Source organism: Kogia breviceps, chromosome 5 (assembly GCF_026419965.1).
Source record: "Kogia breviceps isolate mKogBre1 chromosome 5, mKogBre1 haplotype 1, whole genome shotgun sequence".
In the NCBI taxonomy this organism is placed as follows: Eukaryota; Metazoa; Chordata; class Mammalia; order Artiodactyla; family Physeteridae; genus Kogia; species Kogia breviceps.
Window position 1 is genome coordinate 62,878,023 of NC_081314.1, and position 16,062 is coordinate 62,894,084.

The window sequence follows — 16,062 nt, forward strand, 5'->3', positions numbered from 1 at the left end:
CGGATGACGAGAACAGGAATTGGCTTTGCCCTCACTCAACATGGCCACCTTCCGGCTTCGCCCTCGTTGGGAAATTGGCTCTCTCGGCTCCCGTTACATTTGCCTGCTCTTCTCTTGCCCGTAGTAGCCATGGCGGCCATGAGTTTATTACGGCGGGCTTCGGTCTCTGCAGTGGCCGCTCTGTCTAGCCGCCGCCTTGATGCTAGACTTGTATTCGGGGGCTTCCTCACCCGTGACTTTCCGAAGACTATCGGTGGGTACTGGCTTTGGGAGAAAGCGCTATCAAGAAACGCGGGAGGAGAGATGGAGGACTCTTCCCGGGTGACCTTGGTGGAATCCGGAGAGAGCTGGGAGAAATTGAGGACTTGGGACTTGAGAGACGGGGCATGGGCTATGTGAGGAGACTGAGGGTTTTCCTGGAGTAATCAGATCGATCGTGTTTAAGTAATTAATTAGAATTTGTGAGACGCTTTGTCATTCACCTATCCTGTTGGTGGTAATTTGAGGATGAAGCTGATGTTAGAAAGGCAAAGAGCTGAGACCCATGTCTCTCGGGCACCAAGATTCTTTGTATGTTCCACCTGTGCTACGTTTTAATCTCACAAGGTGGGAAGTCATGTTGCTGAGGAGCCCGCTGATGCTAAGTAATAATATTGATATATGGACAGGTGGAGAGGCTCAGGGCTAACTCATCTACTAGGCGCAGTGCCTTCATGATACTTTTAGGTGTCCACGAAAATGTTTTAATTTAAATTTCTTTTAAAATCAGAAAGAAAAGGACTATAATGTTAATGCATTTCTGATGCTGAATCCAGCCTGAATTGTATTCGTTTTATATCAACGGAATCATAAAATAATTATTTTTAATGCCTTCTTGGAGAGGAAGGGACCTATGAAGAAAAAGTTCCAAGGTCCTAGGAAAGTCAGTGCAGTCATGGGAGGATTATTTGGAGCCTCTTGGAGACTTGTGTGTTGAACACTAGGGGAATGAATAATCATAATAGCAAAGCATCAAATGCTTTGTATTCAGTCTGCTTTATTTCCTTTTGGATTCTGCAAAGTGAGTACATACAGTGTTACCCCATTTTACAGATGAGGAAACTGTGGCTCAATTATTGCAAAAATAATGCACCACTGTATTAAGTTGGATAATAATAATGGGAGCTAACATTTATTAAGCACATATTATGTGCTGGGCACCATTCTAAAATATTAAAGGTATTCATTTAATCCTCTTGATTAAAAATATACTGTAAGCAATTTGTCCTATGCAATACAAGCAGATACAGAGGAAGTGAAATTTAAAGCCCAAAAGATTCTTCTCCAACTTAAAAATATCTTTTTCTGTTTACTGCTCTTCTCCCAATTTAATTTGAATTATGTCACTTCACATGATGTGGCATTATACACTGATGCCATAAGGGACTTGCTGGAAAAATGGAAAGGACCCGTGGCATTGAACAAATTTCCGGCAGGAATTTGAACCTGTTACAAAACTACATGTGCTTGCATTCCTTGATAAAATTCCTTTGTAAGCCATTTCTGATTACAAATATCTTCTTCAAATACCCCCTTCCCCCATAGTACTTAATCATGCCTACCTGGAGATAAACTGAGGTAAAATTTCTCCTCTAGATCCCGTTTATACACTATTCCCCATTCTTGGAGTTCTGGAAGGATCCTCGCAGGTAATCTACACCCTTTCCACTGGGAGCAGGAAAGAATATGATAGCTATAGTGAGGTTACTGTGTTTCAGCAGTGTACCTGCTTTCAAAGGTATTTTGCATGTGAAGCCTAAGCTATCACTGTGGAATGAAAGGTTGTAATCTGTTTTATATTATTGTTTATGTCTGCCTCTAGGAGAACGTAAGATCCAGCAGAGGAGAGAACCTTGTCTGGTTTTGTTTCCTCTGGAGATAGACTGCTGTGATTTAAATCCTAGCTCCAGAGTTTAGTAACTCTGTGAGCTTGGGTCATCACATCTGGGAAGCTAAGTGGAAGGCACTTTAATTGCTCCAAACCTGCATTTCTTCATCGTTAAAAAAGAGGATTTAGAAAGAAAAGAAAGAGGATTTTATTATAAGTGTGCTTATTTTCTGTTGACAGGGAAATAAAATAAAACTAATCTCTTTCCCACTGACAAGTATTTATAACCCTGAAATGTGTTTCTGCATAATTTTGCATCTTTCTAGAAATGTCATTTTGAATGAACTTGTCTCTTACCATAAGAACTGTTTTGTTTTTAAAAAGAGGGTGATAATTTTAAGTTCCCTCAAAAATAGTGGTAAAGAGTGAGTGGGAAAAATCTACAGCACTGGGCATTACCTTCTACAGGGTCCTGTGGGCTTACCTTTCACTGTCATGTTATCATCAGTCACTCTCAGTGAAAACCTTTCTTAGAAAATAAGCAGATATAAGTATTCTGTTTAATTATTTATTAAATGTCAAACATCAAGGGATTCTAGAAATAAGCTTAAGTTCTCCCCTCAGCTGCAGAGAACTTTTATGTTGAAGGCTGATGTGCATATAATTATGGCTTTAAAACCTGAGAAGAGTATTAAACAAAGTAGTGTGGACTTAATTCAGACATGGATGATGAGGCATGTTAACTGGATTCTAGGGATAGTTTTAACAGGTGTAATTGATGGAAAAGTAAAGGATGTGTTTTCTGATATATCTGAATATGGGGCTCTTGGGATAGGTAGGTGTTGAGAGAGAAGGTTAAAAAAAGAGAAGTTAGGACCTAATTAGGGGAGGGACTGAATACAAAGCCAAAGTATCTTAACGATTTTGTAGGCACCCGAGAGTATTTTAGTGGAAGAGCAGCATCAGTAGTATGTTTTAGGAAGATGCTTCTGAATATTGGATGACTTATCAGGCATGTTGATTACTTAAGCCACTGAGGTGAAAAGGTCTTGGAGAGAAATGGAAAGTTTGAATTTTAGAATCAAGAGGCCTTGACAGCTGATGAATGAGGCACAGGAACATGACTGAGATTTTTAGCCTGGGTAATTGAGTTGGTGGTGCCATTAACTGGGAATAGTCTGAGAATGAGGGAAAGAAAATGACCAATTTTGGGTGTTGTCTTAGAGACACAGAAAAATCTGGTATTATCTTATTTGATCCTCACAAGTATCACAATTGTCCAAAGCATAACATTCCTGAAGTAATTTGCATTAAAAAAATTGGTTAGTGATGGGTTTCCCTGGTGGCGCAGTGGTTGAGAGTCCGCCTGCCGATGCAGGGGACACGGGTTCGTGCCCCCGTCCGGGAAGATCCCACATGCCGCGGAATGGCTGGGCCCGTGACCCGTGGCCGCTGAGGCTGCCTGTCCGGAGCCTGTGCTCCGCAACGGGAGAGGCCACAACAGTGAGAGGCCCGTGTACAGAAAAAAAAAAAAAAAAAAAATTGGTTAGTGAAACCTTAGTTCCACGTAATTACTGAGTACCTTAATTGAGACATTCCAGGCTGTAGAGAGTGGAGGAAAATGCCTATTTTTGTGGCAGAAGGATTGAGTTCCAGAAATCCTGGCAGTCACCTGGTTGTAAGCAATGTTCACTCTAATAATTTTAGATTGTAAGCAGATGGCCCTACTACAACAACAAATCATGAAAGCTCAGAATATTTGAAAAGAGTTTAGTGCTATGGAATATCCTTTAGAACAGTTAATAGTATAACAGTTACCTAACACATTTAATGACATGAATAATTGTTGTTTAACAGTAGGGTAATTATATGTAAAGAAAGCAACAAGTTCACATTACTAACTGTTTACTATTGCTAGAATGCAGCCAGCTCAAGCTTTCTTCCATAGTTTTTTTTGGTTTGTTACACTTTCCGCATCTACTAATACTGTGATTTTTAATCAGTTGTCCCTAAAACCCCACATAGAGTTTAATACTTACGTGTTTCTCTGTCTGTGTGTGTGTGTGTGTGTGTGTGTGTCTGTCTGTCTGTCTGTCTGTCCGTCCGTCTGATTGAAAGGGAAAGTTGGGAGTATACTGTCTCTTTGAGAAGATTTACTTTCAGGGACTAAAGAAAGATCCCCTACCAACATTAAATTTACTTAAGAAATGTAAATTCAACAATATTTATGGAGCTCCTACCATGTGGCAGACACTAAAGTGCACTGGAGATACACTACTGAATGATTCAGCTTAGTGCTTATTGTTCTAAAGGAAATAGCCAAATTATATTAAGAAGAATATGTGGGAGACCAGCTTTGGATAGGGTAGTCAGAGAAGACTTCTTTGAGGAGGTAACATTTGATCTTACCTCTGAGGGATGGGGTGAGGAGCTAGCCATTCAAAGAGCCTGAGGAAAGGCTTCCAAGCAAAGAGGAAGGTAAGTGCAAAGACCTGAAAGCAGGAAAGAGTTCTTGGTGTTGGAAGGAAACCATTGAGATTGATCAGTAAGAAAGGTACGTCTTTTTATTCTAAGAGAGGCCATCTATTCAGATTCTTTGAGGGAAGGGACCTTAGAAATCTTCTAGGCCACCCCCTGTAGTATGCTAATCCTTGTTACATTCCATTAGTGATACTCGAATAACTCCATAACGGAGACTGGGGAGGCAGTCCAATTTTCAACCACTAAAATTGTTAGAAACTTCTTCCTTGTATTAAGCTAAAAATTACTCTTTCACACATTGATCCTAGTTCTTCCTTTCAGGTCAACACAATAGTGTAAGCCTTTGTCATTGGACAGCCTTCAGCTATTTAAAGACACTTCTCTGGTCTCTATCCTGACTTCTTTTTTGTAGGCCAGTCAGCTTCAGTTCTTTCAGTTTCAGTAGGTCAATTTCCAGGTTGTTTGCCATCCTGGTTGCTTAACTTAGGACGTGCTCCAGATTGTCCCTTTAAAACAGTGTACTCTGGGATGGACACACTACTGCAGGTCTGGTAAGACATGGAGGTGGAGGGCTCCTTCTGTTTTGACCCTGTATTTCTGGTACATCAGATTAAGATTGGATTACCTTTGGGATTTTTTTGGTAACCACATCCACATGGCACCAATGACTTTTTTTTTTTTTTGACCACGCCTCGCAGCTTGCAAGATCTCAATTCCCCAACCAGGGATTGAACCTGGGCCATGGCAGTGAAAGCCCGGAATCCTAAAACCACTAGGCAACCAGGGAACTCCCACCAGTGACTTTTCTTAAGTTTGTGAGCCACTAAACTTCTGGAGTGTTCAAGTAGGACTTTCCACTTACTATACTTAATCCTTTTAGATTCAGCCTTTTGTAAGTGTGTAGGAGGACTTTTGGGGGGGATCCTATTTCATCACTGGTGTAGTAGCTACTCTTGTAGCAGTAGCTCTGTATCATCAGTACTACCATCTCCACCACACTCAGGCCATTCATAGAAATTGTGAGAGAGCCCTTTGGCAGGTGACTGCATTAAGTAATCAACACCTTTTGGGTATAATCAATCAACCAATTACCCATTAGAGATTTCTTCTAACTTGCTACTTCTCTCAGTTTATAATGTGCCTTCCTCATACCTCCCCAACTCCACCAACCTGTCTAAAGAGGGACTTTACTTCTGAGCCTTTTCTTTTCTGACACTGCATACTGTTTCTTTCCTTTGTTGTCCTTATAGACAACAAAGATTGTTGTCTTTTACAGTATAGATTTGTAATTATATTATCTATTTTTTCCTCCCAGCAGAATCTAAATCCCTCTTATACTATAGACCTAGCATAAGACCTGTACATAGTAGGCACTTAAGTATTTATTGAATTAATGAGTGGTTTGTACTGTTATCCAGCCCATTTTTTTCATCTAGTCCACAGAAATTTCTATTGTATCTTTCAAATGATTTGCAGAAATACATACCTTGTCAAATTCTCTTGTTATTTTAGAAGACTTAGTAGATGATTTATACTTAGTAAACTCGTGCCAGCTTCTAATTCTCTTGTGAATTAACCTTCTAAATTCATTGCAAGCTGCTGCAGGTGGTATCAAAATTTAAGACAGCTCCTGCCTTCGAGACCCTTATATTTCAATGGGGGCAGTGAAAGCAAGTTTACACATCAGTAGAATATACAGCAGTTCAGAGGTAGGAGACCTCTCATCTGGTTGGGAAGCATGTTGGTTTCTTGGAGGATAAGATGTCACCTGGGCCTAAAGAATAGATTTCAGGAGAAGGGAGGTCATTCTTGACTTTTAAGCTTGAACAAAGGATACAAATCTTTCTGACATCTGTTATGATTTAAATTCCTTTAATGGGAAATTAGATTTTTATTGAGCAATGACTCATGGGTAATTCGCTTGAATGCGGTTACACAGCAGAAGCATAGTAACCCTCATTTTCTCAGTAATGTTAGAGCCTTTCCTGCTTTTAGCAGAAAGGGCTTAGAGTGGCCATAGTGATCCTTCCAGACTTCCAAGAAAGGAAAGTTGCGTAGAAAGCAGATCCAAGAGTGAGAGTTTTGCCTCAGTTTATCTTCAGCAAGGCTTAATTAAATACCGTCTGGGAGAGGATTTGAAGAGAAGGATATTTACAATAAGAAATGGCTTACGCATTTGCAGCAACATGGATGGACCTAGAGATTATCATACTAAGTGAAGTAAGTCATACAGAGAAACACAAATATTATATCACTTGTATGTGGAATCTAAAATATGATACAAATGAACTTATTTGCAAAAGAGAAACAGACTCATAGACATAGAAAACAAACTTATGGTTACCAAAAGGGAAAGCAAGGGGAGGGGGATAAATTAGGAGTTTGGGATTAGCAGATACAAACTCTATATATAAAATAAACAACAAGGTCCTACTGTATAGCAAAGGGAACCATATTCAGTATCTTATAATAAACTATGATGGAGAAGAATATGAAAAGGAATATATATAACTGAATCACTTTGCTGTACACCAGCAACGAACACAACATTGTAAATTATACCTCAACTAAAAAAAAAAAAAAAAAAAGAAATGGCTTATAAAGGGATTTTATCAAGACATGTTAGAGTGTGTTCTTTTGAACAAGTTCAAATTCCTGCTAGAGAGATATTGAATAAATATCTTTCTATTTATTTTGCATCAAGTCCCTAATGTATATTGCCTCATCATATGAGGCAATTTAATTTCTTTTGCAGCATTAGCAAATATTTATTGCAGACGTAAACAAAGGTAACGTAGCCCACCAAGAAGAGTATCTGATCTCCCTGCCTGCTACTGAAACAGTCAAATAATAATTTATATATTTCTTCAATAAATATCAATATCTTGAATATTGATGAATAAAAATGATGAAAATATTGATGAATATCTTGAATAAAAATGAGGAGAGCTATAGTTTAGAACAGTACATCAATCTCTGTTTAAAGCTATCCTAGGGCTTCCCTGGTGGTGCAGTGGTTGAGAGTCCGCCTGCCGATGCAGGGGACACGGGTTCGTGCCCCGGTCCGGGAAGATCCCACATGCCGCAGAGCGGCTGGGCCCGTGAGCCATGGCCGCTGAGCCTGCGCCTCCGGAGCCTGTGCTCCTCAACGAGAGAGGCCACAACAGTGAGAGGCACGCGTACCGCAAAAAAAAAAAAAAAAAAAAAAAAAGAAGCATGTATTTTTTTATCTCATATATATGAATATATTTTGGCAGAGAAGGGATGCTTTATCTTAATTCATAGTAAACATTTATGCATGTACGTTTTCTTATAGTCTGACTTTTATCTCAAAATATAACAGTATATCCATATAAACCTTGTATGTAACAGGGTTATTTAATATTTCCAGCTCCTGTGCGACACAGTGGAGACCATGGGAAAAGACTGTTTATCATCAAGCCTTCTGGATTCTATGACAGACGTTTTTTGAAATTAATGGTGAGTTAAAACTTGTTGAACTAAACTCTTTACATATAAATAGGAAATTTTTTCCTATTTAGAAAATAGGAAAAAAGAACTTTATAAAAGATATTTTTTTGTAAATTCATATTCCTTTTCTCAAAAAATGTTGAGATTGAGTAGTAAGGTCTGGTTTGTTACTGTATTTTTAAATTAGTGAACCTTTCCTTCTTCAAAAAAAGAATTCATGCATATTGGAGGTAAAAATTGAAACATTCCTTTCTTCTCAAGATTATGGTGTTTTTAAATCATCTGTGTTCCCTGACCAAAAGAAAAATCTATAAATTATAAAACTGAAAATGGATTTGTTAGGGGATAATTATTTATATTACTAATATATTCTTTAAATTAACAAAGAACTCATTGAAGGACTTCTTTATTTGGGGATATGATTTTTTATTTCTTTGTTGTTTAGGAACATTGATTTTAGAGAGTGAAGCAGGGCATTGACTGCATGTTTGTATCTCAAGACTCTATAAAGAAAAGTAGAGACTTAGAAGGTGGAAGACTGGATTTTGCCGCTGTTCCTACAGCTGTGACCCACTGGCTGCCCTCTAGACCTTCCCTTGCCTGTCCATTGTGCTTAATGCCCTTCTCCATCCCCATGGTTGAGCTCCTACTTTTCTTGTGATGACCAACTCAAACTCCAGAAATCTCCCTCATCTTCTTACACTTTTATTCTTAATATGAAAATTTCTTTTATGACATTGCTTTAAGCAAAAATGAAAAATCATTTAAATATATATTGCATTATACTTGTACAATTAGTCTTTCATTTTTGACACTAAATATAGGCATCTAAAAGCTAGCGCAAAAGAAAATTACAGAAATAAATAATTTTATACTGCATCTCCAATTTGGCAAGTTTATTTTATGAGAAATATAAGGAAATCATGTAATGAGGACAGTTTGAGTGTGAGGAAAGGAGTTAGGAAATGGTTATGTGAAAACTTTTTTTTTTTTTTTTTTTTTTTTTAATCTTAACAGAGATTCTACATTTTGTTGACTGGGATTCCAGTAGCAATTGGCATAACTCTGGTGAATGTATTCATTGGTAAGTATCTCCCCCACCGACTAAATTAGTAAGTTTTTAAAACCTGTGTACATTAATATAAAAAAGAAATTATGTATATTATAAGGGAAAGTTCTTCAAATAATAAAATAAACATAGCATGAGAATTTATTTTAAAATAACCAAATCTTAATCTGCAATAGCACACAGTGGTTCTTTTTTTAACTTTTTGTTTTCTCCAAAAACCTTTAAGGTCACTGTCTCTATAGGCCACATAAAAGGCCTGTCTTCTTCCTCTTTCTCATTTCTCAAAACCAGCTTTGAGAAGTGTGAATAAGGAAAATAGAAAGAGATAGAGGTGGAAAAGAGGCTGAGGGATGGAAGAATTTTTTTATCCATCCTGGAACATATAAAGTTATAGTCTTCCAAAAAAGAATGGATTTGTGAATGATAGTAAATATTAGGTCTCCTGGGAAATTCTTTTCACAATAATTTTAACATTTTGAATCCTAAATATTTTGTCTAGGACGTTTAAGGAAAACTAGAGGAATAGTATATCTTTTATTATATCTTATTACACTATATAAAAACAAAATGAGAACCTTCATATAATGCCTATATACAATGCATTACACATAGAAGACATCTAAAAAATATCTAATGAATGATTTTCCACCAGCTTGAAGTGAATTTAAAATATTAGATATAGGCTTCCCTGGTGGCGCAGTGGTTGAGAGTCCGCCTGCCGATGCAGGGGACGCGGGTTCGTGCCCCAGTCCGGGGGGATCCCGCACGCCACGGAGCGGCTGGGCCTGTGAGCCATGGCTGGTGAGCCTGCACGTCCGGAGCCTGTGCTCCGCAATGGGAGAGGCCACAACAGTGAGAGGCCTGCGTACCAAAAAAAAAAAAAAAAAGATATCTTAATTGCTACAAAACAAAAGGTTCTTTAAAAGCACAAGAGGTTGTTTTCTTACTTAAATAGTGAAGAATTAACATTATAAACTGATACTAAAGTTGAATATCACTGTTTTCTCTTATTAGGTGAAGCTGAGTTAGCAGAAATTCCAGAAGGCTATACCCCAGAACACTGGGAATATTTCAAGGTTGGTATAGGTCACTGAAAGTTATCTTCAGTTAGGTGTCTTGTCAATGTACTGGTTAATATCTTAATTTAGCAATTGTGGTATAGTTTTATATTCAATTTTTTATAACAAGTAAATGATACATTTTGTGCTCACTTTTTATAAGTAACTTTTCGTAATTTTTTGCATTGTTTTAAATGTTATTTTTTATTTTTTTGCAGTACGCAGGCCTTTACTTTGCTTTACAATGGTGTGTTAGTTTCTGCTTTATAACAAAGTGAATCAGTTATACATCTACATACTTTCCCATATCTCTTCCCTCTTGTGTCTCCCACCCTCCCTATCCCACCCCTCTAGTTGGTCACAAAGCACGGAGCTGATCTCCCTGTGCCATGCAGCTGCTTCCCACTAGCTATCCACCCTATGTTTGGTAGTGTATATATGTCCATGCCCCTCTCTCACTTTGTCACAGCTTACCCTTCCCCCTCCCCATGTCCTCAAGTCAATGCTCTAGTAGGTCTATGTCTTTATTCCTGTCTTACCCCTTGGTTCTTCATGACCTTGTTTTTTTTCCCTTAGATTCCATACGTATGTGTTAGCATATGGTATTTGTTTTTCTCCTTCTGACTTACTTCACTCTGTGTGACAAACTCCAGGTCCATCCACCTCATTACAAATAACTCAATTTCGTTTCTTTTTATGATTGAGTAATATTCCATTGTATATATGTGCCACATCTTCTTTATCCATTCATCTGTTGATGGACACTTAGGTTGTTTCCATGTCCTGGCTATTGTAAATAGAGCAGCAGTGAACATTTTGGTACATGACTCTTTTTGAATTACAGTTTTCTCAGGGTATATGCCCAGTAGTGGGATTGCTGGGTCGTATGGTAGTTCTATTTGTAGTTTTTTAAAGAACCTCCATACTGTTCTCCATAGTGGCTGTATCAATTTACATTCCCACCAACAGTGCAAGAGGGTTCCCTTTTCTCCACACCCTCTCCAGCATTTATTGTTTGTAGATTTTTTGATGATGGCCATTCTGACCGGTGTGAGGTGATAGCTCATTGTAGTTTTGATTTTCATTTCTCTAATGATTAATGATGTTGAGCATTCTTTCATGTGTTTGTTGGCAATCTGTATATTTTCTTTGGAGAAATGTCTATTTAGGTCTTCTGCCCATTTTTGGATTGGGTTGTTTGTTTTTTTGTTATTGAGCTGCATGAGCTGCTTGTAAATTTTTCATTATTAAATCTTAAGGTAAGCCATATAATTAGTTTATCTTGGCTGACTGGTGCAAAGAGCGCCATTTTGAGATCACCAGACCCTGGGTTTGACTCCAAAATCTGCCAGTTAAGACACTCATAGTGTAGTGTAATAGGAAAGAGCACAGGTTTTAGAGTCAGACAGACCTGGCCTGAGTGCATATGCTGCAACCTTGTAACTGTACAACCTTGTGAAATTTGCTCATCTATAAATGAGGACAAAGGTAGTCTCTACCGAACAAATTAAAATTATTTTTAAAATATATAAAGTGGTTGATACATAAAAGTGTTATTGATTTACCTGAGATGGTCATTTTAGGAGAATAGTAAACTGGAAAAGCAAAGTACTTTTCAGACACTAATTTTAAACACATTTTCTCTTGTAGCATCCTATATCAAGATGGATTGCCCGAACTTTCTTTGATAGTCCTGAAAAGAATTATGAAAGAACAATGGCTATCCTTCAAATTGAAGCTGAAAAAGCTGAATTGCGGTAAAAAAAAAAAAAAAAAAGGCAGGGGTTGGAGTGCAGGGAAGAAAATCCTTTCCTACAGTTGCAAACCACAGGAAGAAATTTAATAAAACTATTTCAACAGTGTAGGATGCTCTGTGTAAAAGGGTGAAGATGGAGAGAGAATTAGCCTGTTTAGAGAGGAGATTATGAGTTGGAGACTAGAAGGCTATTAGGAGATAATATCTGTCAGATTAAAAAGAATTATTTTTTTAAATGTCCTAACTCTTTTAAGTGCAAGGTAGCCCTCTCCTTCCCCTCCCCCACCCAATTTCCTTTCTTCTTACACCTAGTGTCATCCTTAGAGGTGACTACTATTTAATGACCTCTTATATTTTATGCATTAAAAATATATTTTTTATATATCATTTACAAAATATATTAACACAAATGGAATCCTGTTATCAACACTGTTCTGTGCCTTGTTTTCCTTTCATGTAAATATACAGTCATTCCTTGGTAACTGAGGAGGACTGGTTCCAAGACCTCCAGTAGATACCAGTCTGAGGATGCTCAAGTCCCTATATAAAATGGCATAGAACAGTTGGCCCTCGAAGACAGTTAGGGCCAACTGTATCTTGATCTTTCGGTAATAGCATATACTCTATTCTTTTTTTTTTTTTTTTTTCTGGTACGTAGGCCTCTCACTGTCGTGGCCTTTCCTGTTGCAGAGCACAGGCTCTGGATGCGCAGGCTCAGCAGCCATGGTTCACGGGCCTAGCTACTTCGCGGCATGTGGGATCTTCCCGGACTAAGGCACGAACCCGTGTCCCTTGCATCAGCAGGCAGACTCTCAACCACTGTACCACCAGGGAAGCCCTACTCTATTCTTTTTAATGGCTGCACTGGATGGATGTGCCTTAATTTTTTTAACCGGTGGGGGACCTATTGTTGGTACTTAAGCTCTTTCCAAGTTTTTTGATAATTATACATTGTGCTGTGGTGAATATCCTCATATATTTTTGCATATTTATTCAGTGTATCTGGAATATAAATTCCTAGCAGTGGCACTGATAAACCAAATGTTATGCTTTAAATTTTAGATAGCTTTTGTCAAACTCTTTTTTAAAAAGTTGTACCAGTGGTCTTTTCTGTCACCAATACAGGATAATTCTATTTCTCCATACGTTTCCCAGTAAAGGAATTTATCAAACCTAAACATTTTTGCTGTTAAGATAGTTGAAAAATGTTATCTCATCATTTCAATTTTGTATTTTTTGGCAAAGTTGAGTATTTTTTCGTATATCTATTGGTTGTTTATATTTCTTTTTCATAAATTGCCCATTTTCTATTAAATTGTGCATTGATTAAAGTAGCCCCTTTTGTTTTTGTTGCAGATATGTTTTCCTAGCTTGTCATTTGTCTTCTGACAGTGTAGAATTATTTTGCAACTTAGTGTTTTTATGTTTTAGGTAACAAAAGTGCAGTAGTAGCTAATATGTTTTTGAATACTTACTGTGTACTGATGCTTTAATTGCTTTTAATATATTTACTCATTTAATGATTGTCAAGCTTGTCAGTCTTTTTCTTTAGCTTCTGGAATTTTGTGTCATATATAGGTCTCTGATAATAAATAAGTAAGTATACAAGTCCAAAATTATTTTTTAATGATCACTCATATTTTCTTTTTCTACTTTTAAATATTATCTTTTCTGAGATTTATTTTGGTGTTTGGAGTGAGGTTTACATACAGTCAAAGGTACCCATTAAGTTCAGTGGGTTTTGACAAAATATATAACTGTAACCACCACTATCAAGGTCATTTTGATCACCTAGTGAGTCTCTTTCCTGTCCCTTCAGTCAATCCCCATCCCTTACTCTTGGCCCCACGCTACCATTGATCTGCTTTCCGTTCATTCTGCTTTAATTTTGTAGTTTACAAAAATTGCTATGATATTGAAAACTATTTAAATGATTAAATGAACATATGATTAGCTTGTTTTGTAAATATGTAATTCATGTATGTGTAGTTACCAAATAGAACTGTCATTAAGTATTTAAGAGCATGGAATAGCATTATACCTCATACTTAGTAAGCTTTGGACATTTTTGTACTTCAGACATATACCTTTGATAAAACATCAGATTCCAAAATTTCTTAGACATATAGCAATCCCAAACAATTTCAAAACAAAACAAAGTAAAAATAAAAACAGGGGACTTCTCTGGTGGTCTAGTGGGTCAGACTCCGCACTACCAATGCAGGGGGCCTGGGTTCAGTCCCTGCTCGGGGAACTAGATCCCGCACGCATGCCGCAACTGAGAGTCTGCATGCCACAACTAAAAAGATCTCACATGCAGCAAAGAAGATCCCGTGTGCTGCAACTAAGACCTGGAGCAGCCAAAATAAATAAATAAATATTTTTAAAAAAAACTAAAACAGGACCCTGACTTTTACTCCTAAAAGAAAGATGCAAGTGTAAGAATGGAATGGGAGTACCTACAGATTTTTTAAAATATATGTTTAGGTATTTGGAAAACTGAAGCTTAAAGGAAAGGTATAAAATAGAAAGGGACTATCTTTCGTAATTGATTCCCCCAGAGATAATTTATTTTTGGTCCTCCAGAATTTTTAATACTCTGTACATGTGTACATATACATAGCACAAATGATTTTCTCTGCTTTTTAATGAAATTGGAAGATGCCACACAGACTCATTTTATACCTTGCTTTTTCAACCTACTGATATATCTGTCCTCTCCTTCCATGTTACTATATATAGATTTCCCTCATTCTTTTTAACAGGTGCATAGGTTTTCCATTATATGGGTGAACAATAATTTATTTAACCAGTCCCCTGTGATGAATATTTTAATTACTTGCATTTTGGATAATTACATTATAAAGAATAGAAAAGAAAAAGGATGATATTTAATCCTAAAAAAAAAGATAAATGTATTCTCTCATATACACTATCACAAAGGTATATTATCTGTCATAGATAAGGTTGGTAAACTGGGTAAGGTTAATAAAGTGAATAATTTAACTGTGACAGATTTCCAGTCATAAAAAGTTAGTATGTAGTCTATAAAAATGGAAAGTAAAAGGCTTGATGGAGAAGGGATTATTCCAGGAATGTGTGGTAGTTTTGTGCAAAGGCTTGGCTGTGGAAGAAAGAAAGTATCTTTCTAGAATAGACATTATTCAGTTTGTGAAGAAGGATGAGGACAAATAAGTAGATCTTAGAGTCAGAGAATGTTCTTAATCCTGGTTTTTCTTTTTTCTTTTCTTTACAAATACTGATTGTCCAATGTTGACCAGGCTCCGTGTGATGCTGGTGGCTGGTGAATAAGATACCATCTCTGCTCTCAAGAGGTTTTCTGTCCTAATGGTGATGGGCAGCCAGTATAGACAGGGAATGTGAGCTCCTCCAGGAAGGCTTGTTCCCTTTTAATTTCTAGCACAGTATGTGGTCATAATAGTAGGCGTTCTGTAAATGACTCTCCTAACATTTAAAAGGCAAGAAGACTGGAAATGCATTATCACTATTCAAGTGAAAGTGATCTGTCCAGACAAAGAACAGGGACAGGAGGAGAGAATCGATTATCAATTCATGTGACGCTTGGGTGATTAAAAACAATATTCATTGGCTAACTACATAAGCAAGATAATAAAAGCCAAAATAAGTCCCAAATTTTGCTTACAGGTACATATCAGATATATGCATACACATGGATCTGTGGAGGGACATTATATTTTACATAAAAGCAAGACTCTCAAGTGGTTGTTCTTTATGGAGATAATTCATTAACTTTATAATTGGAAATGCTGTAGTCACAACATCACCATTCTGTCTGTTACAGGTTAAAGGAGCTGGAAGTACGAAGTTTAATGCGTGCAAGAGGCGATGGTCCCTGGTATCAGTATCTGACCATTGATAAGACACTTATTGATCATTCTCCAAAAGCAACTCCTGACAACTAATCTTTTATTTCTCTAAATACAAAGTATATTCTCTTTAGGCAAAGCTAAATTTCTAGATATATTCTGTATTTTTTCCATGTGATGAATAAAAGATCCTACTCATTGCTCTATTTCTCAACATTGGTTCAGATTAAGGCTTTTTTGTGTGTGATTTCATTTTTTTTTTCTAGCTTTATTGAGGTGTCATTCACAAAGTTGTAAGATATTTAAAGTGTACGTTATGATTTGATACACATATATATTGTGAAAGACAGATTAAGGCTTGTGGTTTGGGGCTTTCAGCTTCCTCTTTTAAGAACGTTTAAGTATAATAAAAACTCAAAGAAATAAGAATTTGTGAACTCCTAAAGGTGTAGTTTTGAAAGATTAATGTTTTATTTGTCTGATAAATGGAAGTTAGAGAAGTCTATGTTAAA

At 37.1% G+C, this 16,062-nt stretch overlaps 1 protein-coding gene across 2 annotated transcripts; it reads left to right on the forward strand.

Annotated features, from left to right (window-relative positions):
- Window positions 1-6: 6 nt before the first annotated feature.
- NDUFB5 (NADH:ubiquinone oxidoreductase subunit B5) lies at window positions 7-15,764 on the forward strand. 2 transcript variants are annotated; one of them, XM_059064604.2, is made up of 6 exons: window positions 7-253; window positions 7,740-7,828; window positions 8,837-8,903; window positions 9,903-9,964; window positions 11,597-11,703; window positions 15,526-15,764. In XM_059064604.2, exons 1-6 carry the CDS (start codon window positions 130-132, stop codon window positions 15,644-15,646), a joined length of 570 nt encoding a protein of 189 aa, XP_058920587.1. In that variant the 5' UTR covers window positions 7-129; the 3' UTR covers window positions 15,647-15,764. The 2 variants fall into 2 exon arrangements, with proteins under 2 accessions (XP_058920587.1, XP_058920588.1); XM_059064605.2 differs by lacking the exon at window positions 11,597-11,703 and having other exon boundaries at window positions 51-253.
- Window positions 15,765-16,062: the final 298 nt, after the last annotated feature.